General features: G+C 54.3%; 7 protein-coding genes and 1 non-coding gene across 8 annotated transcripts; 5 read left to right on the forward strand and 3 right to left on the reverse strand.

The window, feature by feature from the left end:
• The first annotated feature begins 63 nt into the window (after nt 1-63).
• M421DRAFT_415279 (carotenoid oxygenase) lies at nt 64-2,537 on the forward strand. Its single transcript, XM_033590638.1, has one exon. It carries the CDS (start codon nt 284-286, stop codon nt 2,378-2,380), a length of 2,097 nt encoding a protein of 698 aa, XP_033454486.1. The 5' UTR covers nt 64-283; the 3' UTR covers nt 2,381-2,537.
• Nucleotides 2,538-3,048: 511 nt separating this feature from the next.
• Nucleotides 3,049-4,570, forward strand: M421DRAFT_415280 (family A G protein-coupled receptor-like protein). The gene is made up of 3 exons (XM_033590639.1): nt 3,049-3,424; nt 3,475-3,939; nt 3,987-4,570. Exons 1-3 carry the CDS (start codon nt 3,376-3,378, stop codon nt 4,397-4,399), a joined length of 927 nt encoding a protein of 308 aa, XP_033454487.1. The 5' UTR covers nt 3,049-3,375; the 3' UTR covers nt 4,400-4,570.
• A 729-nt stretch (nt 4,571-5,299) lies between these two features.
• Nucleotides 5,300-6,929, forward strand: M421DRAFT_415281 (uncharacterized protein). Its single transcript, XM_033590640.1, has one exon. The coding sequence runs from the start codon at nt 5,433-5,435 to the stop codon at nt 6,786-6,788; it is 1,356 nt and encodes a 451-aa protein (XP_033454488.1). The 5' UTR covers nt 5,300-5,432; the 3' UTR covers nt 6,789-6,929.
• A 207-nt stretch (nt 6,930-7,136) lies between these two features.
• On the forward strand, nt 7,137-8,954 carry M421DRAFT_415282 (repressible acid phosphatase). Its single transcript, XM_033590641.1, has 2 exons — nt 7,137-7,367; nt 7,420-8,954. Exons 1-2 carry the CDS (start codon nt 7,281-7,283, stop codon nt 8,650-8,652), a joined length of 1,320 nt encoding a protein of 439 aa, XP_033454489.1. The 5' UTR covers nt 7,137-7,280; the 3' UTR covers nt 8,653-8,954.
• Nucleotides 8,955-8,995: 41 nt separating this feature from the next.
• M421DRAFT_t4 lies at nt 8,996-9,077 on the reverse strand. The gene has a single exon. It is a non-coding gene; the product is annotated as a tRNA-Glu (tRNA).
• A 636-nt stretch (nt 9,078-9,713) lies between these two features.
• On the reverse strand, nt 9,714-11,614 carry M421DRAFT_97201 (MFS general substrate transporter; the record flags this gene model as incomplete). Its single annotated transcript, XM_033598475.1, has 4 exons — nt 9,714-9,760; nt 9,813-11,026; nt 11,076-11,490; nt 11,524-11,614. The coding sequence occupies 4 exons, from the start codon at nt 11,612-11,614 to the stop codon at nt 9,714-9,716; spliced, it is 1,767 nt and encodes a 588-aa protein (XP_033454490.1).
• Nucleotides 11,615-12,910: 1,296 nt separating this feature from the next.
• Nucleotides 12,911-14,530, forward strand: M421DRAFT_88245 (glycoside hydrolase family 43 protein; the record flags this gene model as incomplete). The annotated part of the gene is made up of 1 exon (XM_033597647.1): nt 12,911-14,530. The coding sequence occupies one exon, from the start codon at nt 12,911-12,913 to the stop codon at nt 14,528-14,530; it is 1,620 nt and encodes a 539-aa protein (XP_033454491.1).
• Nucleotides 14,531-14,845: 315 nt separating this feature from the next.
• Nucleotides 14,846-18,249, reverse strand: M421DRAFT_389 (uncharacterized protein; the record flags this gene model as incomplete). Its single annotated transcript, XM_033589955.1, has 3 exons — nt 14,846-15,491; nt 15,540-18,146; nt 18,212-18,249. The coding sequence occupies 3 exons, from the start codon at nt 18,247-18,249 to the stop codon at nt 14,846-14,848; spliced, it is 3,291 nt and encodes a 1,096-aa protein (XP_033454492.1).
• Nucleotides 18,250-18,417: the final 168 nt, after the last annotated feature.

An 18,417-nucleotide genomic window follows, 5' to 3' on the forward strand; every position in this document is an offset into this window, starting at 1 on the left:
AGAGAGCTAGTAGTTGACATCATTGACTTAATTGACTTCAGTCGCGGCAGATGCGGACGCCAACGTCGAGCGCCCGTCCATGGCTAATACCGGTAACAGTGCAGCAGGGTTACATCATTGGTACCTGTTTATCACGCCGTCATCTGTCTCGCCAGACATGTGAAACTCAGTGCACTGTCATGCCCAGTGCCACATGCTTTTCAGACTGATATCTAATGGCTGTACCACCTTGAAAGCACCACCCGTACGCCGCTTCAATGCGAAAAGCGCCCATCAACTCAGGATGTCCCACGATGGGAGCACCAAGAGACAATCGCCCAAGCACCCATATCTCGCTGGAAATTTTGCGCCGGTAACCAAGACATGGAAACCCACGCCCGTCTCTTGGACGGGGGACCTCCCCAAGGAGCTCAGTGGCGGCATGTATGTTCGCAACGGCGGCAATCCCATGGCCAATGCCGATCTTGGACGTGAGGCGCACTGGTTCGATGGAGATGGAATGCTGTCAGGAGTATGGTTCAGCCGTTCGTCCAGCAACGCCAACGAGCTCGATGTTCAATTCGTCAACCAGTTCATCCTGACAGACGTGTACCTCTCTCAAATCGAGAGCACTGCATTACGGACTCCAATTCTGCCCAGTATCGCGACCCTGACGAATCCTGCTTCGAGCCTTATCTGGATCCTTTGGAGGATTGTACGCACTGTCTTCATCGTTATACTTTCACATCTACCAGGCTCAGGCTTCGCCATCAAGCGTATTAGTGTCGCGAACACCAGTGTTCTATACCACGATGGACGCGCATTAGCTGCATGTGAGAGTGGACCACCTATGCGTCTCACGCTACCTGAGCTAGAAACTGTTGGCTGGTTCGACGGGAACGCAGTAGAGGGTGAACCTCAGAATGCCGACAAAAAGGATGAACCGACACTTGGAGGAACAGGTCCATTGAGCTGGATGCGCGAGTGGAGTACCGGACATCCCAAAGTTGACAACACAACTGGAGAGCTCGTGCTATTCCACTGCAGCTTCGCTCCACCCTACGTACAATATTCTATCATACCTTCCTCGGAGTCGAACATAGTGGACTATCGTTCAGCAGATGACCCAAGTCGGATCATCAATGCTGCAGTCCCTAACTGTACAGGAGGAAAGCTTATGCATGACTTCGGCGTGTCCAAGAACAGCACTGTCATCCTCGACCTCCCACTCAGTCTATCTCCTCTCAATCTCGCAAAGAACTCTCCAGTAGTTGCATACGAGCCCTGGAAGCCTTCTCGATATGGTGTCTTTCCCCGTCACCACCCGGAAGCCGTCCGTTGGTTCGAGACCGATGGGTGCTGCATCTTCCACACGGCCAACACGTGGGACGAGTATGATGCTGATGGCAAAGTCGCTGCAGTCAGTCTTCTGGCATGTCGCCTCACATCCGCATCTGTCGTGTTCAGTGCTGGCAACATCACACCGCCACCACATCCAAACCACAAAGACGTTGTCAGTGAAAAGCCAATGTCTTTCTTCGCCAGATATGACGATGATCCGGATCCTGAGAAGGTCGACGAGACAACATCTCTACTTTCACATCAGAGCGTTGTCCCTAATCCCTTTGGCGCATCTTCAGACTTGCCGATTTCCCACGATGATGAAGAGCAGTGTCGGCTGTACTACTACCGGTTCTCCCTTGACTCAGTGACTGAGAACGTCATCACCCACCAGTTCGCTCTGGCGGCCATACCGGTCGAGTTTCCTACAGTATCACCTCTGACTGCGATGGAATCCGCACGCTACGTTTATGCTTGCAGCACGTCCAACGAGTCTTTTGGTGCGGCATTGGGCAAAGCTAGCAAAATTGACGTTCTCGTTAGATTCGATGTTCAGGCCCTGCTGGCAAAAGCTCAGATCGATCCACCAGATCCAGTCACGGGCTGTGTGGACAATCGTAATCTTAGCCAGATCATGGCCTCGAAAGACCCCAATGACCCAATCAAGGTCTTCAGATTCCCGCCAATGCATTATGGGCAGGAAGCTACATTTATTCCGCGCCCAAGACGCGGATCAGCGACCAACAAAAACACCGCTTTTGACGAGGATGATGGCTACCTCGTTTTCTACGTATTTGATGAGCATCAGTTAAATGAGAAGGGCGAGTGTAAAGAGGACGCAAAGAGCGAGCTCTGGGTCCTAGATGCACAGACGATGGCACGAGTCCAGTGTAGGATCCAGTTGCCGACTCGCATTCCATACGGTCTCCATGGCAACTGGTTCACAGAAGATCAGATCGCTCGCCAGAAGGGAGTGGTGAAGGTACGGACGCTGCCGGTGGCCGCTACAGATACCAGGTGGAGTCGCATCAAGCGAAGCATTCACGCACGCATGGGTTGATCCAGTATTGTACACGTAGCACTGACGTACGGCGTTTGAGGCCACACACAGGCATGTATGTTGCCCGTAATGTTAATGATTCACAACACCAAGATGTTCACAATATGCTCAGAAAGAATACGCGTTGTGATTGCAATCATTATCACACGTACCCCACAGAATCACCAGATCTAGATCCTCATTACGGGTGATGATAACCTCCATCGGTCCATCGCGGACCCGGAATCTGTCGGTACACGTGAACTGCTAATACTGTCAAAAACTCGCCTTGCATAGGGAAGCTTGTCTCCGGTGTGCAGTTACGGCAATAAGGTTTATGACGCGGTCACTTGAGACTCTAACAGATGGAAATATCCGCGATCATCGACATCGGTTGTTACAAACGCAGATCTTGCAGAATGAGCTGACACAACCCCAGCCAAAGTGTTGAACAACACCTGCCTGTGCAGCCGTTAGATCTACACGCGACCTGGCGATGAGCTGTCCAAATGCTCCAGCACACAGGTGTGTCAGCTCCTCACCAATAGCCCCTGTACCCTGCAAAGGATCCCAAGCTTTCAGTCCACATGTCTTACAAAGCTTGGCTACGCCCTTGCCACAACGCGCCGATCTGTGGTGATATTTCTGCACGTGCATTTGCTAAAGTTTCGTCAATTACCTATTGTAGTGATGACTTCATTCTCTCGAAACGTCGACGCTAAGCTGTTGTGAAAGCTTTTCCATTGGCCGCCAGCCCTGACCAAAATCATTTACTACGACGAAAAACCCGACATCTCCGTGCACCCAGTATAACGGTAAGAGCAATGTCAGATCGAGGCCCTGTGTATTTGCACGGTACCACACGAGCGATGTCATCACTGACGTAGACCACATGCGGCTATGTTAGCGCTCTCGGTATATGAAATGGAAGGCCCCTCTAAAATGCGAATCAGATTCGCAAATACAAACCAAGCTTTCGTGTGCAGGAAATATCTCTTGAAAAACACTTAGCAAAGATGGCATCCAACCTCATTGCGCGGGCGAACCACGCTCTGGACCTCAATGGTATGCGTAGTCACCTGCTTTTGTACTTTGAAGTAACTAACATTGCGAAGGCAACACAGTCAACGGCGCTACAGCCGACATTGCCATCACGACTCATGGCTCCGATCTCTACTTCGCCATCTGCGCAGCCATGGGCGTCGCTGGTTTCTCCTTCATGGGCCTCGCCATGCGCAAGCATCGCCGCGATCGCTTGTTTCACTACATCACTGCGGCCGTCGTCTTTGTAGCTTGCATTGCTTATTTCACCATGGGATCCAATCTCGGATTCACACCTATTCAGGTCGAATACCGACGCAGTAACCCTGTTGTTCGTGGCCAATACCGCGAGATCTTTTACGTCCGCTACATCGACTGGTTCATTACAACTCCTCTCTTGCTCTTGGACCTGTTGCTCACTGCTGGCATGCCGTGGCCGACAATTCTCTGGACTCTGCTCATTGATGAAATAATGATCATCACTGGTCTTGTCGGAGCTCTCGTTGTCAGCAGGTACAAGTGGGCGTACTTCACTTTCGGTAAGAGAATCATGCGAGTTTTTACAAGCGTCCCTAACATCAAATAGGCTGTGTTGCACTAGTCTACATCGCCTACGTCCTCACCTGGGAAGCTCGCAAGAACTCTGCTCGCTACGGCCCTGAGGTCAGGAAGGCCTTCCTGTACTGCGGATCCCTGACCACCTTCCTTTGGATCTTGTACCCAATCGCGTGGGGTCTCTGCGAAGGCGGGAATGTTATCTCCCCTGACTCCGAGGCCATCTTCTACGGCATTCTCGATTTCCTCGCTAAGCCTTGCTTCGGTGCGCTTCTGATTTGGGGTCACCGCAACATCGACCCTGCGTCGATCGGTATGGCCATCCGCGATTACGAGGATGACACCATGGTGCATGGCGAGAAGCGTGGGCCCACCAACTCCAACATTCAGGCTCCTCTAGATGGACCTGCCAACACTACCGCTACCAACGGGCTTCAGGTCTAAGCATATGTTTTGATCAGTTGAAGACTGTGTATATACCCATGTGTTATGGCCAAATTGAATCGAAATGGAGTAAGTCATTTGCGGCTGTAATGAGTAACAGAAGGAGGAAGTAATGGTTGAAACTGGATTTTTACCTTAACACGATATCTAATACCACGACTGTACATCCATTCATTCACTTTTCACGCCTGTACATCATACTGCCCTGTGATAGATTTGATCCTTGGGTCGCTGACGGTTTAAAAGGAACAATTCGCCGTGGTGCACAAGCCAACCCACCATGGTCCATGCGACTGTGCCCACACACTTTCTTTTGCGCGCGAACTTTTATTCAGGGCTTATAGGTCACCGGCTGAGGCATCAATTGCAAAGGAGGTTCCACCCTGTGACAAGGTCATCGTTGTGCCGTTAAGCGAGTTTGTGTATGCGACTGCTACAGTTTCAGATCAGACTTGTCGACTCTTGGGCCTCCTCAACTTTGCATCGTGAACACGTTGTCCTCTTTAATGACGTCGGATTTACTGACCGAGTTTCAATGCTGAAAACAGTTTCTCGGAATCTTTGGGGGCCTTCGAAGGGCTCTTAGTAGATTCGTGATATAGTCTTTTGTGCGCCCTGCACGACAAATCCGTCATGTTCTCGTAATGCATCTTTAGAACGGGAACGCGCAGGACCACTGGTAGATTCACGGGCTGCTGCCGGTGGGTGTTGGCGGGAACCAGCCTCTTGCCGTCAGCCGCTGTCACTTGACTATTCTTGTCGCGAGTTTGGCAGTGTCCGCTCCTCCGTCGCAGTACAGTTTCAGGACGTGTTTGCAAGCCGCCACTATAATTTACTGAAAGAAGGATAAGAATATAAGCTCTCAAGGAATTTGTGACTGACTGGTAAGCCAAACTTCTACCTCTGTGCAGCGTGCCTCTTCAAGTACACTTTCAGCCGCTTCTGTCTCCACCATATATGCTGCCAGACAGATACCAGATACCCTCGAGCATCAACTAAGGATAATCTAATATCACTCACCAATACCTATCAGATGTGGACTGCCAAGCGTGGAACAGCTCGAGCTGAGCGCACAGGATCGATACACTCAGTGGCCTCACTATACGGCGGTCGCCCAGAGTCAGTGGCCTCCAATCAATCACTCTCGCAACAAAGAGAATATGACTCAGACCACTCGTCCGAGATAGCCTTCGTTCAGGAACAGATAGCGACAAGACCTCCGAGCAAGGTCGTCATACCAGCAATATGGCAATCGCGACCCGAAGGTCTGAAGCCCACTCCTCTCGCACAGCGACCAGCCATGGAGGCATGGAACGAGCCTATCAAAGAAGAGCCTGTTGTCAGCGTCATACCTCAAATATTACACACAACTCCTCAAAGTCAGTGGACAACAGACAACGATAACGAGTCTCTTGCCTCGACACTTGACGGTGAAGAGCAGATCCCGGATTATCCAGAAAAGACACCCACATCGATTCCGGTAATGCTATACGCCAACGAAGCAAACGACGAACCCCTCTCGCCCGCTCCAGCACCGCACATTCCTGGTCCATTGGAGTCTCAACTCGCTGCTCTGATGTCAAAACTTATCTACATTGAGCGGTCAAACCCTGTCATATCAGTCGAGTCCGCCGAGTATGAAGAGACGACGGCACGCCTGAAGAAGCTGGAAGCGGAGCACGAACAGCTTTGGAAGAGACACACGGCCATCTGGACTCTGCGCGACGAGGATCTCGAGAATAACATCAAGATACGCGGCTTATTGGCGAAGAAGGACCGTGACCTTGTTGCCATGACGGCTCTTCGCGACGAGGATCTGATCAATGTCCAGATCGTACGGAACAAGCTTGCAGACAAGACACGCGAGGTCGAACGTCTGCAATCCCAGACTGGAACCAGAAGTCCGACCCGCGGACGACCAGGAAGCTTCATTGCCCGCACGGCCACCAACGATCTCTTCGCGGCAGCCAAGTCAGCAGCACTCGAGCAGCGCGTGCTTGAGCTGGAGAAGAGGAACTCGGATCTGGTTGCGCAAGTTGATACTCTGAAGGGTGGTTCAAGCATCGACGACCTCAACCGTATGACGGCACACCAGGCTTGGAAGGATCATGTTGCAGATCTTGAGGCTCAGGTCAAGGCCAAGGACGCTCAGCTGGTCCAACGGTCAGGTGGCAGCACGACTGAGATGAAGCCAACAGCCAGTGAGTGGTCGAGGGTCGAAGCTATCGTGCAGGAGCACGGCGCGTACCGAGAGATGGTAGGAGGCAAGCTCCAAGCACTCCGATCGGAGAAGGAGGCTCTTCAGAAGCTCCTGCACGCGAAAGAAGACGAGTGCCATACATTGGAACTTAGTGTACAGAACTTGAGAAGGCGTACGATGGCTGTCTAGAGCTCCAAGGTGGTCAACGGCTACATAGGGCTGGTGTTGTGGCTGGGATGGTCTGTTATTTCTTAGCTGGCGTACTATGAGCGTTGATGATCTGGCTGAAACACAGCACACGCGTGGCTCAGGGAGCTACAAACCGAATGACACACGTATCTGCAACTCATCGATGATATTTGTGATCGCTGCAAAAGCTTATTGTGATGGTTCTCCTGTCGTGGCATCCTCCATGACGTAGCGGCCCAGTCAATGCGGCCACCATGCCCTTCACGGTCAAGCATTGACCAAGAAAGCTTGAGTGTGCCCTGTTTACGGCCATCCGCATCGTCATGCCATCTATAATTCCCATGTAGCGTTGCAAATACCCAGTGCCGATTTCCGGCAGCTGGAAATGTTTGGTTGCGTGCGCGCCAAAGCGCAAATAGAAAACTGGGCATCTCTTAAAAGGCGGAAGACGCGTCGTTCAGTCTTGCTGTATCTCTAGCTCGCCAGATCAATATGCGTTCCTCAGCCCTTCTCACCGTTGCGGTGGCCAACGCCGTCAATGCAAAGTATACCTTTGAACCACTCAACCACCTGGCTGGTGTAAGTGTTTCGCGCTTAGTATCTAAAGAATCTGTCACTAATATCACTTCAGATTGCTCCATACTTTGAGGACCCTCAATCGGACCCTGCTCCGCCGCAGGGCTGCAATGTCACTCGTGCCGCCTACCTTGTTCGCCATGCCGCCATTTACGCGAACGACTTCGACTACGAAGAGTATATTGAGCCATTCACAGACAAGCTTGGCAACATGTCCGTCAACTGGAAGGAGGCAGGAGCATTGGATTTCCTGCAGAAGTGGCAGACTCCTATCTCAGATGAGGAATTGGAGGACCTGACCACCGTCGGCCGTCTTGAGTCGTACAAGCTGGGTACCGAAGTTCATATCCGCTACCCTGGCCTGAGGAACCCCAAGAAGGTCTGGACATCGACGGCTGAGCGCACAGAGCTCAGTTCAAAGTCCTTCATCGAGGGTCTTATTACCCAGAGTAATGAGACGGAGAGAGTCACCATCTCTGAGGATCAGTCCGAAGGCGCCGATTCTTTGACACCCTACAAGGGCTGCCCCAAGTACAGCTCTTCGTACGGCAGCGAGCAGTCCGGGGAGTTTCAGAAGATCTACACAGCACCTATCATCGAGCGGTTCCGCGCATATGCCCCCAGCTTCAATTGGACGGCTAACGACATTACGGCTATGCAGCAGCTGTGCGGTTACGAGACAGTCATCCGTGGGGAGTCTCCCTTCTGCGACCTCGACCTCTTCAGCGCAGATGAGTGGCTGCAGTTCGAGTACATGAACGACATCCAGTACTTCTACAACACCGGTTATGGCAATGAGATCTCCGGCGTGCTCGGCTACCCCTGGCTGAATGCGACAGCGCAACAGTTGCTCGCCGACAACTCCACCCAGGACCTGTACGTCTCATTCACCCATCGCGAGCTACCGCCTACTGTCGCCGTTGCGCTCGGTATCTTCAACAACACCGAGTGGGCGGGTGCCGCAAACGTCAACGGCACCATGCCGCTCAACAAGATCAACTATCAGCGTGCCTGGAAGTCCTCGCGCATCCTGCCGTTCCTGACCAACATGGCGATTGAGAGGCTTGAATGCGACAGCTACGGCTACCCTGCCGGAACATATGTTCGTGTCCTTGTCAACCAGGACCCGCAGCAGCTCGAGTGCGCCGTTGGACCTGGCGGTAGCTGTTCGGAGGGCTCGTTCGCGGAGTTTATTCAGCAGCGAGGCGAGATGTTCGGTGGGTACACTGAGAAGTGTGCGCCGACTGACTACAACAACTCGACCGACATCTTGACTATTTACAACTAGATTGGCGAGTCGACATGATACCCTAATGATAATGCCTTTTGTATTACGAATGCTTGTTGGGACTGTTGCAGAATTACCCCTCACTCCAAGAGAACAGTTGTTCGGTCGTGTAGCCATCTAAGTGACATTACCGGGACCAAAATACCGCGTGATCTTCAGTAACTCAGAGTGGAAGAAGGACAAGTGGCGCCCACGCGAGGCCACGCGAGTGGTGGGCGCGTGCACGTGCAATCATGTGCGCTAGCGTCAGGTCACGTGGGTCAGCCCGTATCAACAAAAATCTTTAAAGATTTCAACACCTTTCCAACCACCCCCACAGCCCAAAAAAGACAAAAACATAGGCTTCCGTCACGGGGAATCGAACCCCGGCCACATCGGCACTTGCGAATGAGAGCGATGTATCCTAGCCACTAGACCATAACGGATGTGATTTGATGAAGGAGGGACTCAGACTATTGAATATATCTTAGAGTAAGAAAAAATCAAGACTGCGTTTTAGGTCAATTCACGCGTTTCAGCGATATTCAATCCGATCCGACAAAATTTTGCGGAAGTGCAGGTCATACTGAGTGATGACTCCCAAGCGAATGACCCACACTTCACATTTATGGCAGTCTTGTTCGGCCTCTTAGCAGCACATATTGAGGGACGGAGGGTTAAGCATTGGAGGTTCCGACACACTTGACTTTTTGTGGTTGAGTACCCAAGTGGAGCTGCCACAGGTCTTGTAGCTCCTCCATGTATTGTGAAGGTCTCTTTTCTATTAAGAACGGGGTTGTAGCCATCCTTTCGTTCACTTGAAACATCCTGAACATTCTGCTGAATATTCCAATTTGCCGGACTCATTCAGAATCAAATAGGACTTAGCAGGTAGGGTAGCTAATAAGCATGGGTTACCTTAGCTAGGGACAGACGTATTTACACCCCTTTAGAGATTCATGAATATACATAATACTCATGCATTCGGAATATCCAATTACAAAACGCTCTATTGCGATATCAGACAACCCTAACTAAGAACATCGCATCTCGTGTTCGCGGACCCCATCCAAATCCGACGCCTAGAGGACACGACCCTTGACCTGCTTGTAGTGCTTGACGTTGATATCTGCAGGATGTTAGCGGCTGTAGTTTGCGACATGGGCTTGACATGAACTCGCCTCTCCACATGAGCACTCCTCCGAAGGCAACGACCAAGATGACTGTAGAGGCAACAGCCATCCACTTCTGCGACTCCCCATAGGCTTGCTCAATTGCAAATCTGATTGGCGTGCCCTTAGGGTATGATAGCTGCGTGACAAGACTGGCGTAAATGGTCGCAACATCCGCCTGCGCCTCAGCAGGCAAGTACCTTGCCAAATTTGCAGGGAATACTCCAGTCCACAGAGCTGCCGAAACGGAGCCTCCGATCGCACCTCCCACACTGGAGAACATGCCTTCAACTGCCAAGACGACAGCAACATATTGGTGAGTCGTTGCTGCCATGGCGGCGACTTGCTCGGTGATGACAATAGCACCTCCTGCAAAAGCGATGAAGATCTGGCTCATGACCACCCAGCCAACGTTAACGTCGGGCTGCCTGAAATGAACCATCAATCCCGTACCGAGCATGGTAACGGGAACACCAAAGTACAACGCCAGCCACTTGAAGCGGCCAGTCCATCTGATGAGCAGGCCAACGACAAGGGACCAGAAGCAAGCTCCGATGCTGTATATGTTGATGACGTATGTTGCTTCGGTGATGTTCAGTCCGTTCACGACCTGAAGGAACGAGAAGAAGTACGCGTTCCAGCAGTAGAAGCTGATAAAGAACACACCGGATACGATGCACGCGCCAAGTACTGTACGATCGAGAAGTAGCTCGTAGGGGATGAAGGTCTTCGGTGCAACAAACTTCTCATAGAGGATGAAGCCGATCAGCATGAGCCCACCTACGATGAAGAAGGCGATCACCAGCGGGGAGTTCCAGAGACCATCCTGGTAGGAGTACAAGCTGAAAGGCAGGAGGAAGAAGACCAAACCACCCATGAGCAGGAACAGACCGCCGACGTCGAATTCGATAGAGTAATGCTTGAAGGACTCCGCAAAGGTGCGTGAGCTTTTGGTGGGGACGATTGTGCCCACGCGGACTGCCTTCCGATAGTTCACCCAGAAGAGCGCCAGCAAGGGGCCATTGACCGCGACGGTGATGATGGAAAATGCTCCGTAGAACCATCTCCAACCAGGCCCGTTAACGAATGCGGTGGCTAAAGGTCCAGTGATCCAGACGGTGATGATGTATGGAGAGCTGACATAGGCGAACATGAAGCCACGGTTCTTCAGGTGAGAGGTGTCAGCGACGAAAATGCCGATGGTGTAAGTAATTCCGTTGTAGCTATGGGGTATTAGCAAGTACAGATATCCATGCTGTGTTGAAGACCTACCCGATCCAGTAGAAGATCTGTGCTGCCGCGTACGTTTGGACATTGTTGCAGGCGGCCATCATGATCAGTCCCACGGTCAGAAAAGCGATCATAATACCATAGCCTTGTGGACGACCAAATATGTCAAGAATCTTGGCGAGTGGCAACTTGAGTACTCCACCGATGATACCAGACATCACGCCAGTGTACGCGGTCAGGGAATGTTGCTGGAAAGAGCTGGTAACGTAGGCGCTGAGCGAGAATGAGGCTCCCTGCTGCATGGCATCCACGAACGTGACAGTCCACATCATGATGTACGCGGCAATGAGCGACTTCTTCCCCCACACAGTAGTCGTAGCCTCCATCTTCTTGACACCATCCTGAGCGCCTGCGGTGAAGGAAGGCTCTATGCTAGAGGTTCCGTCTGAGGTGTCGACTGGATGCTTGACGTTGATCACCGGTGCTTGACCAGCCTCAGCAGCCTTGTCCGTATCCTTCGTTTCGCCATAGTCGCCTACGGGGTGCTCCAGATGGGGGCCTATCCTGAAAGGGTTGCGCATGTTGACGTAGAGTCGAGAGAAGCGACAGGAGAAGGAACTCGACAGGAAATACAAGACCGATTGAAGGCCAGCAGAGGTGCAATCCAAATGCGGCAGTAAGCAGGTGGTCCCTGTTTATATGACATCCTGCTTGGCAGCTGGCTTCGTCAAAGTTTGGCGATCCACCACCAGCTTTGCAAATTTGCAGACAACGGCCATATCAAGCGGTCCAAGAGCCTGGCGCAAGAGCGAACGGCAACGCGCGGAAGGATTTGTGGCTGCTACAGTACGGGCGCTCCGCAGAAGGATGGACAGAGCTCCTGCCTTGATCAGCGTTGGAAGCCCGAGAGCTAGCAGGATCTGATAAGCCAACAGGCTCGGATCAGTACTGGCGTTGGTTCCCGTCCAGCTGGCGTGCACTTGGCAGGCGCCTTCGCACTCTCTGGTGGCTACAGGTTATCGCTCATCTAATCTGATCTGTACTGGTCTGGCGTTGGGATCGCGATCGAACCTTTCTCTGCATTAACGTAGCTCCCTTGCATCCTCTCGAAAACATCGCGCTGGATTGCACAACAGACCGTTGTGTTTCATCAGATCCTCACAGCCTCACAGGACAGCAGAGTCAGTATCCCAATTTCAACAAGTCGGGTCAAGCAATTTGCGACGCGGGGCCCAAGGCCTGAAACTTTTGCCTCGTGGAACGCCATGAAGCTGGGCACTGAGTACCAAGAACGGCGGCGTTCAATCACGACACGGATGCGGCGCGTCGATGCTGCTTACTGTTCCCAGCTCGCCGATCGCGGAGCAGGATGCATTTCGCGGCCATTTTGCTCACGCGCAGCTTCCAGTTGCTGAGAGCCCATAGCAGTGGTGACCACAAGGCGGTTGATACTCGGTCGATGTTGCGGTCGCCTTTTGAACCGGCGGTAACTCTCGTTGGTGAGCCTTGGCTAGCCTTGCAGGCATGCTACCGCATCCGTGACAACGAAGCAGGGGCATGTGTTTCCATAGTCCTTCCAGAAGAGCTCGGGGTCCCTCCTAAAAGTCGTTTTGATCCGAGATCTGCTGGGCGACGGTATAGGGGAATTTAAGTGCATCTCACTGCGGCAAGTCGGCGACAAGCCTCGAGATCCTCTCGGATATTCGGGCTAAACTACTCCGGCTAAATGCAGATGTGGATCTCTCTCCTCACGATTATAGCCTTATGTTCAGGTGAGCAAGTCATGCGGAAGACAACAAATGTGACGGACTTCCTGTCTTTGCTTGTTGCAGATCAAAACTCCCAGGACTACGATATCTAGAACCACAAACTTCAGGATGCCACTCGTACGAAACCCAATCTTGCCAGGCTTCAACGCCGACCCTTCGGTACTTCGAGTCAAAGATGACTACTACATCGCCACATCAACCTTCGAATGGTATCCAGGCGTTCAAATCCACCACTCCAAAGACCTTGCGAATTGGGAACTCGTGACACGGCCGCTGAGCAGGAAGAGCCAGCTCGATATGCGAGGCAACCCTGACAGCTGTGGAGTGTGGGCACCATGCCTCAGTCACGACGGCGAGAAGTTCTACCTGGTGTACACCGATGTAAAGCGCAAGGACGGCTCATTCAAGGACACTCCAAATTACATCGTCACAGCAGACCGTATCGAGGGTCCCTGGTCAGAACCGTACTATGTCAATTCCTCTGGCTTCGATCCCTCTCTGTTTCATGACGATGATGGCAAGAAGTGGTTCGTCAATATGCTGCAAGATCACCGCCGCCGTCCACGGTCTTTTGCCGGCATACGATTGCAAGAGTGGGGTCCCAAAGCCGGTAAACTGGTCGGCCCAATGAAAACAATCTTCCATGGCACCGAGCTGGATCTCGTCGAGGGCCCTCATCTGTACAAGAGGAACGGCTACTACTATCTCCTCACAGCCGAGGGCGGCACATCGTTCGAGCACGCATGCACCCTCGCACGTTCCCGCTCCATCTGGGGCCCATACGAACTACATCCGCAGAAGTATATCATCACCTCCAAAGACGCTCCACTCGCAGCGCTCCAAAAAGCAGGCCATGGCGACATCGTCGAGACCCCAGAGGGCAAGACCTACATCGTTCATTTGACAGGCCGCCCGACGACCCAGTCCCGCCGCTGCGTTCTAGGCCGCGAGACCGCAATCCAAGAAGCATACTGGAGCGACGACGACTGGCTGTACGTCAAGGACGGTCCCGTGCCATCGCTCTACGTCGATGTGCCAGGGACACGCGACGACAGCGCATACTTGGCGGAACAAAAATACACCTTCTCCGCCTCCACAGGCCTGCACAGAGACTTCCAGTGGCTACGCACGCCCGAGCCCGAGCGCATCTTCAGCATCAGCGACGGCGCGCTGCACCTCACAGGGCGCGAGGCAATCGGGTCGTGGGTCGAGCAAGCGCTGGTGGCGCGGCGGCAGACGCACTTCTCCTACGATGCCGAGACGACGCTGTCCTTCTCGCCCACGGACGAGAGGCAGTTCGCGGGTCTGACGGCGTACTACTGCCGCTTTAATTTCTTCTACCTCACTGTCACCGCGCACTCGGACGGGCAGCGCGAGCTGCTGATTCTCTCCTCGGAAGCGTCGTGGCCGGACGGCAATCTCAAACTTCCGTTCGCCGAGCCCGTCCCGATTCCGCAGGAGGGCAAGGTGAAGCTGGCGCTGAGCATTCGGGGGAAGGCACTGCAGTTTTCGTATGCGTTGGAGGGAGAGGAGTTGAAGAAGATTGGACCCGTGTATGATGCTAGTATACTCAGTGATGAGTGTGGTGGACACCAGGCGCATGGGAGCTTTACGGGAGCATTTGTGGGGGTTGCGGCGAGTGATCTGAATGGTTTGGAGACGAAGGCGACGTTTGATTACTTCACCTATAGGCCGGTTGAGCATGAGTCAGATCGGTACGACGTCTGAGAAAGCAATAGAATAACCCTGCCTGTCGGTGGTGGTGAAACAATAGAACAATCTGTCAAAAGCACATCTAATCATACATTGACGGGTCAGTTCATCACCACGGAAGCTTGTGTCGTGATGAAGGCATGTGCGAACAAATTGAGACTGGAACGCGTATCGTGTCCAGTGAACCGCTGTAAATGCATTTTGGGAACGTAGCTAGATGGCGAATGATCATGACCGCCGAGCCGAGAAAAGCAGAGCAAAACTCCCTATATGCCGCCAACCCTTCTCTCATGACCCAGAGGCATCAATCATGTCTAAAGAAACCGCGCTCTACTGCTCACCACGCCTAAAGCGCGGTACGTATTTGCCATCACCACCAGCGGCCGGAGGAGGACGCGCCTCGGGCTCACGCTCACCGGCAGGAGGTCCACGGCGCGCAGGAGGTTCCCATCGGCCACCAGTGGCGGGAGATGCCTTGCGCTCCTCACCGAACCCGCGGCGAGGCGCCTCGAAACGGCCACCAGCAGCGGGAGAGCCAGACTCGGCACGGGGAGGTGTGTCGCGTGCCGCAGTCTCACGCTCTCTCCATCCACCACCAGGAGCAGCGCCGCCGGCGCCACGAAGGTGAGGAGGGACGTAACCACTGCGCTGAGCGGGTGCCTCGGCAGCGGGAGCAGCAGCAGCAGCAGCAGCAGCAGCAACAGGTGCAACGGAAGGAGTGGGTTGGGCATCAGGAGCGGCGGGAGCACCCTCGTCAGCGTCCTTCGCAGCCATGCGGTCACGCCATGAGGGCTTGCCGCCAGCAAGGGCGAGACGGGGAGGTCCACGGCTCTCCGGCTCCGCGGCAGCGGGTGCGCCACGGGAGACTGTTCGGTCGGGCACCTGGGAGCGGAAACCACCTTGTCTCTGGGCCGCAATCTTGGCTTCTGCTGCCTCTTCCTTCTCGCGCTGGACGCGTGCCTTCTCGTCGAGGGCCCTGAAAGAAGTCAGTGGTGTACGTGAATGAGAAAATGGATATACTGACTTGCGCTCCTCGTCGCGCCTGGCCTTCTCCTCGACCATCTTGGCGCGCTTAATCTCCTCTTCGGCAGCCTTGGCCTCAGCCTCAGCAGCTTCGCGCTCCTCCTCCTCACGCTGTCTGCGCTCGGCCTCTTCGCGCTCACGCTTCTCCCTAGCGATCCTCTCCTTGACTTCCTTGACGCGAGCGGCCTTCTTAGCCTCGAGCTCCTTCTGCGCGGCCTTTGAGCGCTTCTCGAACTCAGCCTTGCGGTTCTGCTTCACAGTGGTGACGAAGTCGGCGTAGACGGGTACGAGACGGGACAGACGGTGCTTGAGAGCAACATCCTCCTTGTGCTTCTCCTCAGCATCCTTCAGCTCTTCAATCTTGGCCTTCTCGTAAGCTTCCTCGTCAGCCTTCATCTGCTTCTCGTAGTCCTCTCGGAGGTGCTTGATCTCCTCCTTACGGTAAGCACGCTCCAAGTGATCGATGCGCTTGCCAGTGATGCGCAGCGTCTCGCCAAGCAGGCTCTTCTCCTTCTCGAGAGCTTGAAGCTTGAGAATACGGATTCTTGTCGAGTCGAGGTCCTCAATGTTCTCAGGCAGGTCGATGTCGACCTTGGTAGTGGCCTTAAGCTCCTTGAGCTGCTTCTCAATCTCTTCGCGCTGAATTCGCTGTTGCTCGGCCTTGATGCGCTGTTCAGCGCGCTGGCGCTGCTCTTCGGCGAGACGGCGAGCCTCCTCTTCCTTGAGTTGCTGCTGGCGAAGGGCCCTCTTTGTCTGCTCCTCGGTCTCCTTGGCCTGGAGAGCCTTAGCGGCAGCCTCCTTCTTCTGAGAGATGATGTCGCGGCGAGCAAGAGTCTCCTGGTGCTCCTGCTCGGCACCCTCCTTGGCGCGGGCGAGAGCAGCTTCCTTCTCCCTGATACGCTCAGCGTTGAACGAGGGGTCAACGTATTGGCATGTGACGAAAAGCGACTTGGCAAGGCGAGTGAGCTGAGAACGAACAATTTCAGCAGGTGTGCTCTGCAGGCGCTGGACGGAGCGGGTCTCAGTCTCAGATGAGCCAGCACCAGATCCGGGGTGCATGGCCTTCGCAGCAGAGAAGACATCAGAGTCAAAGGTGAGAACACCGGCGGCATGGTCAATGCGAATGGCGAGGTCACCCTTCTTGCAGCCGTTCATGATGAACTTCTCGATGGTAGCCTTGCTGACACCGAAAGGCTCAGGGAACTGGGCAAGGTCGAGAACGAACTTGATCTGGACCGAGTCGTAGACCTGGGACAGCTGCTGGAAGAGACGGGTAAGGATGACCTGCTGCAGCGGGCCAACGTACTTCTTCATCTCCTCATCAGCGCCAATCTGAGCAAGAATGGGGGAAATCTTCTTGCAGATGGACAGAGGGTGGAAGTCGACCTCGAGGATGTTGTAGAGATCGCGGATTTCAGGACGAGCGCGCTTGAGCAGACCCTTGCTGAGAGCATCCTTGAACAGGATAGCACGAGTAGGTGCCTGGTTCATGCCGAGCAAGTTGGTGAGACGAGAGTTCTTGTTGTTCCTCGCCGCATCAGCGTCGACCAAGGCACCACGAGAGCGAGATGTGCTGATGACGGGGATCGAGAGCGCGGAGAGAAGGACGAAAGAAGCAGCCTTGGTCATATCGGCCTCAGTGACGGCTGGGTTGTCCTTCTTCAGGCCCTGGCCGGAGGCAACAGCGGCAGCAGACTGGCGAAGGAGGTTGTAGTAACGGCTCCATGCTGCGGCATGGAAGAGGTAGTTCTCGCTGACCAAGAAGATACGGGTGAGCTTCTCAAAGTAGTTGGCCATCATGACGTTCTTCGCAGGGCGCTTGCTCAAGCTGAGCAAGGTGTGGATGTCCTCGACGCTCCTGAAAGCCTCCTGCCACAGCTCAAGCTCGACAGCAACGTTGAGCTGCTGGAAACGGGTGTCGAGGTGGCGCTGGAGAGTGTCGGGGTCGGACAGGTTGATGGCGTGCATCTGGGAGGAGAACTTGGCGGCATTCTGCAAGTGGTTGCGGAGCAGCTCGCAGAGACGGCGGAACTCGGTCTTGCGGGCGTACTTGGAGCAGAACTGGAAGGCCTGGTGGGCGGTCGACTGGTACATGAGCTCCAGACGGGCGTTGTTCTTGAAGATGTCGAGCACGGTGCGGTACGTCTCCCACAAGAACTTCAGCCATGGGGTGACGATGGCGCGGTCGGTGCGGTCACGGGACTGCTCGCCGGAGACGGTGGAGAGCAGGATGGACTCGGGCGTCTCAGAGGCCTCCAGATCCTCAATGTTCTTCGCGTCACCCTCGGCGCCCTCGACGGACGAGTGCGCCTCGTCGGCCTTGGCCTGGGCCTCGGTGACCTTGCCCTCGGCGAGCTCGATGAACTTCTTGAAGACGAGCTCAATGGTGCCCACGTTGGTGTTCTGGGCCGTGTTCTTGTACTGGTACAGGCCGTCCTTGGCGAGCTTGCCCTTGCGCAGATCGACGCAGAGCTCGACGAAGAGGATCATGACGGGCTCGAGCGAGGCGATTGGGCTGTTGCGGGTGCGCTTGGAGGTGACATGCTCGTGCAGCAGCTGCAGCGCAGCCTGTTGCTGGTTCACGCCGATGAGCTCCTGGGCGCGTTTGCTGCAGCGGCGTTAGCATTGTCACGTCCGTGGTGGGGTGTCTCGCGGAGCGCAGGGACGGCGTACAGAGTGTTCTCAGGCTTGCTATGCGGTGGCGGCGCCATGCTGGGCAGCGGGGGAGCGGGAGTCCGGGGCGCTGGGGAGGGTTCGCAGGGCGGCAGCAGGCCTTTGTGGGTGCGCGGTGAAAGTTCGACGGCGATGATGTTGTAGGGCACACACCTGGGATTTTGCAGGTGCGCCCGCTAGTGCGCTCTCGGTTAGCCCGATCCCCA

Source organism: Didymella exigua (assembly GCF_010094145.1).
Source record: "Didymella exigua CBS 183.55 unplaced genomic scaffold M421scaffold_1, whole genome shotgun sequence".
Lineage (NCBI taxonomy): Eukaryota > Fungi > Ascomycota > Dothideomycetes > Pleosporales > Didymellaceae > Didymella > Didymella exigua.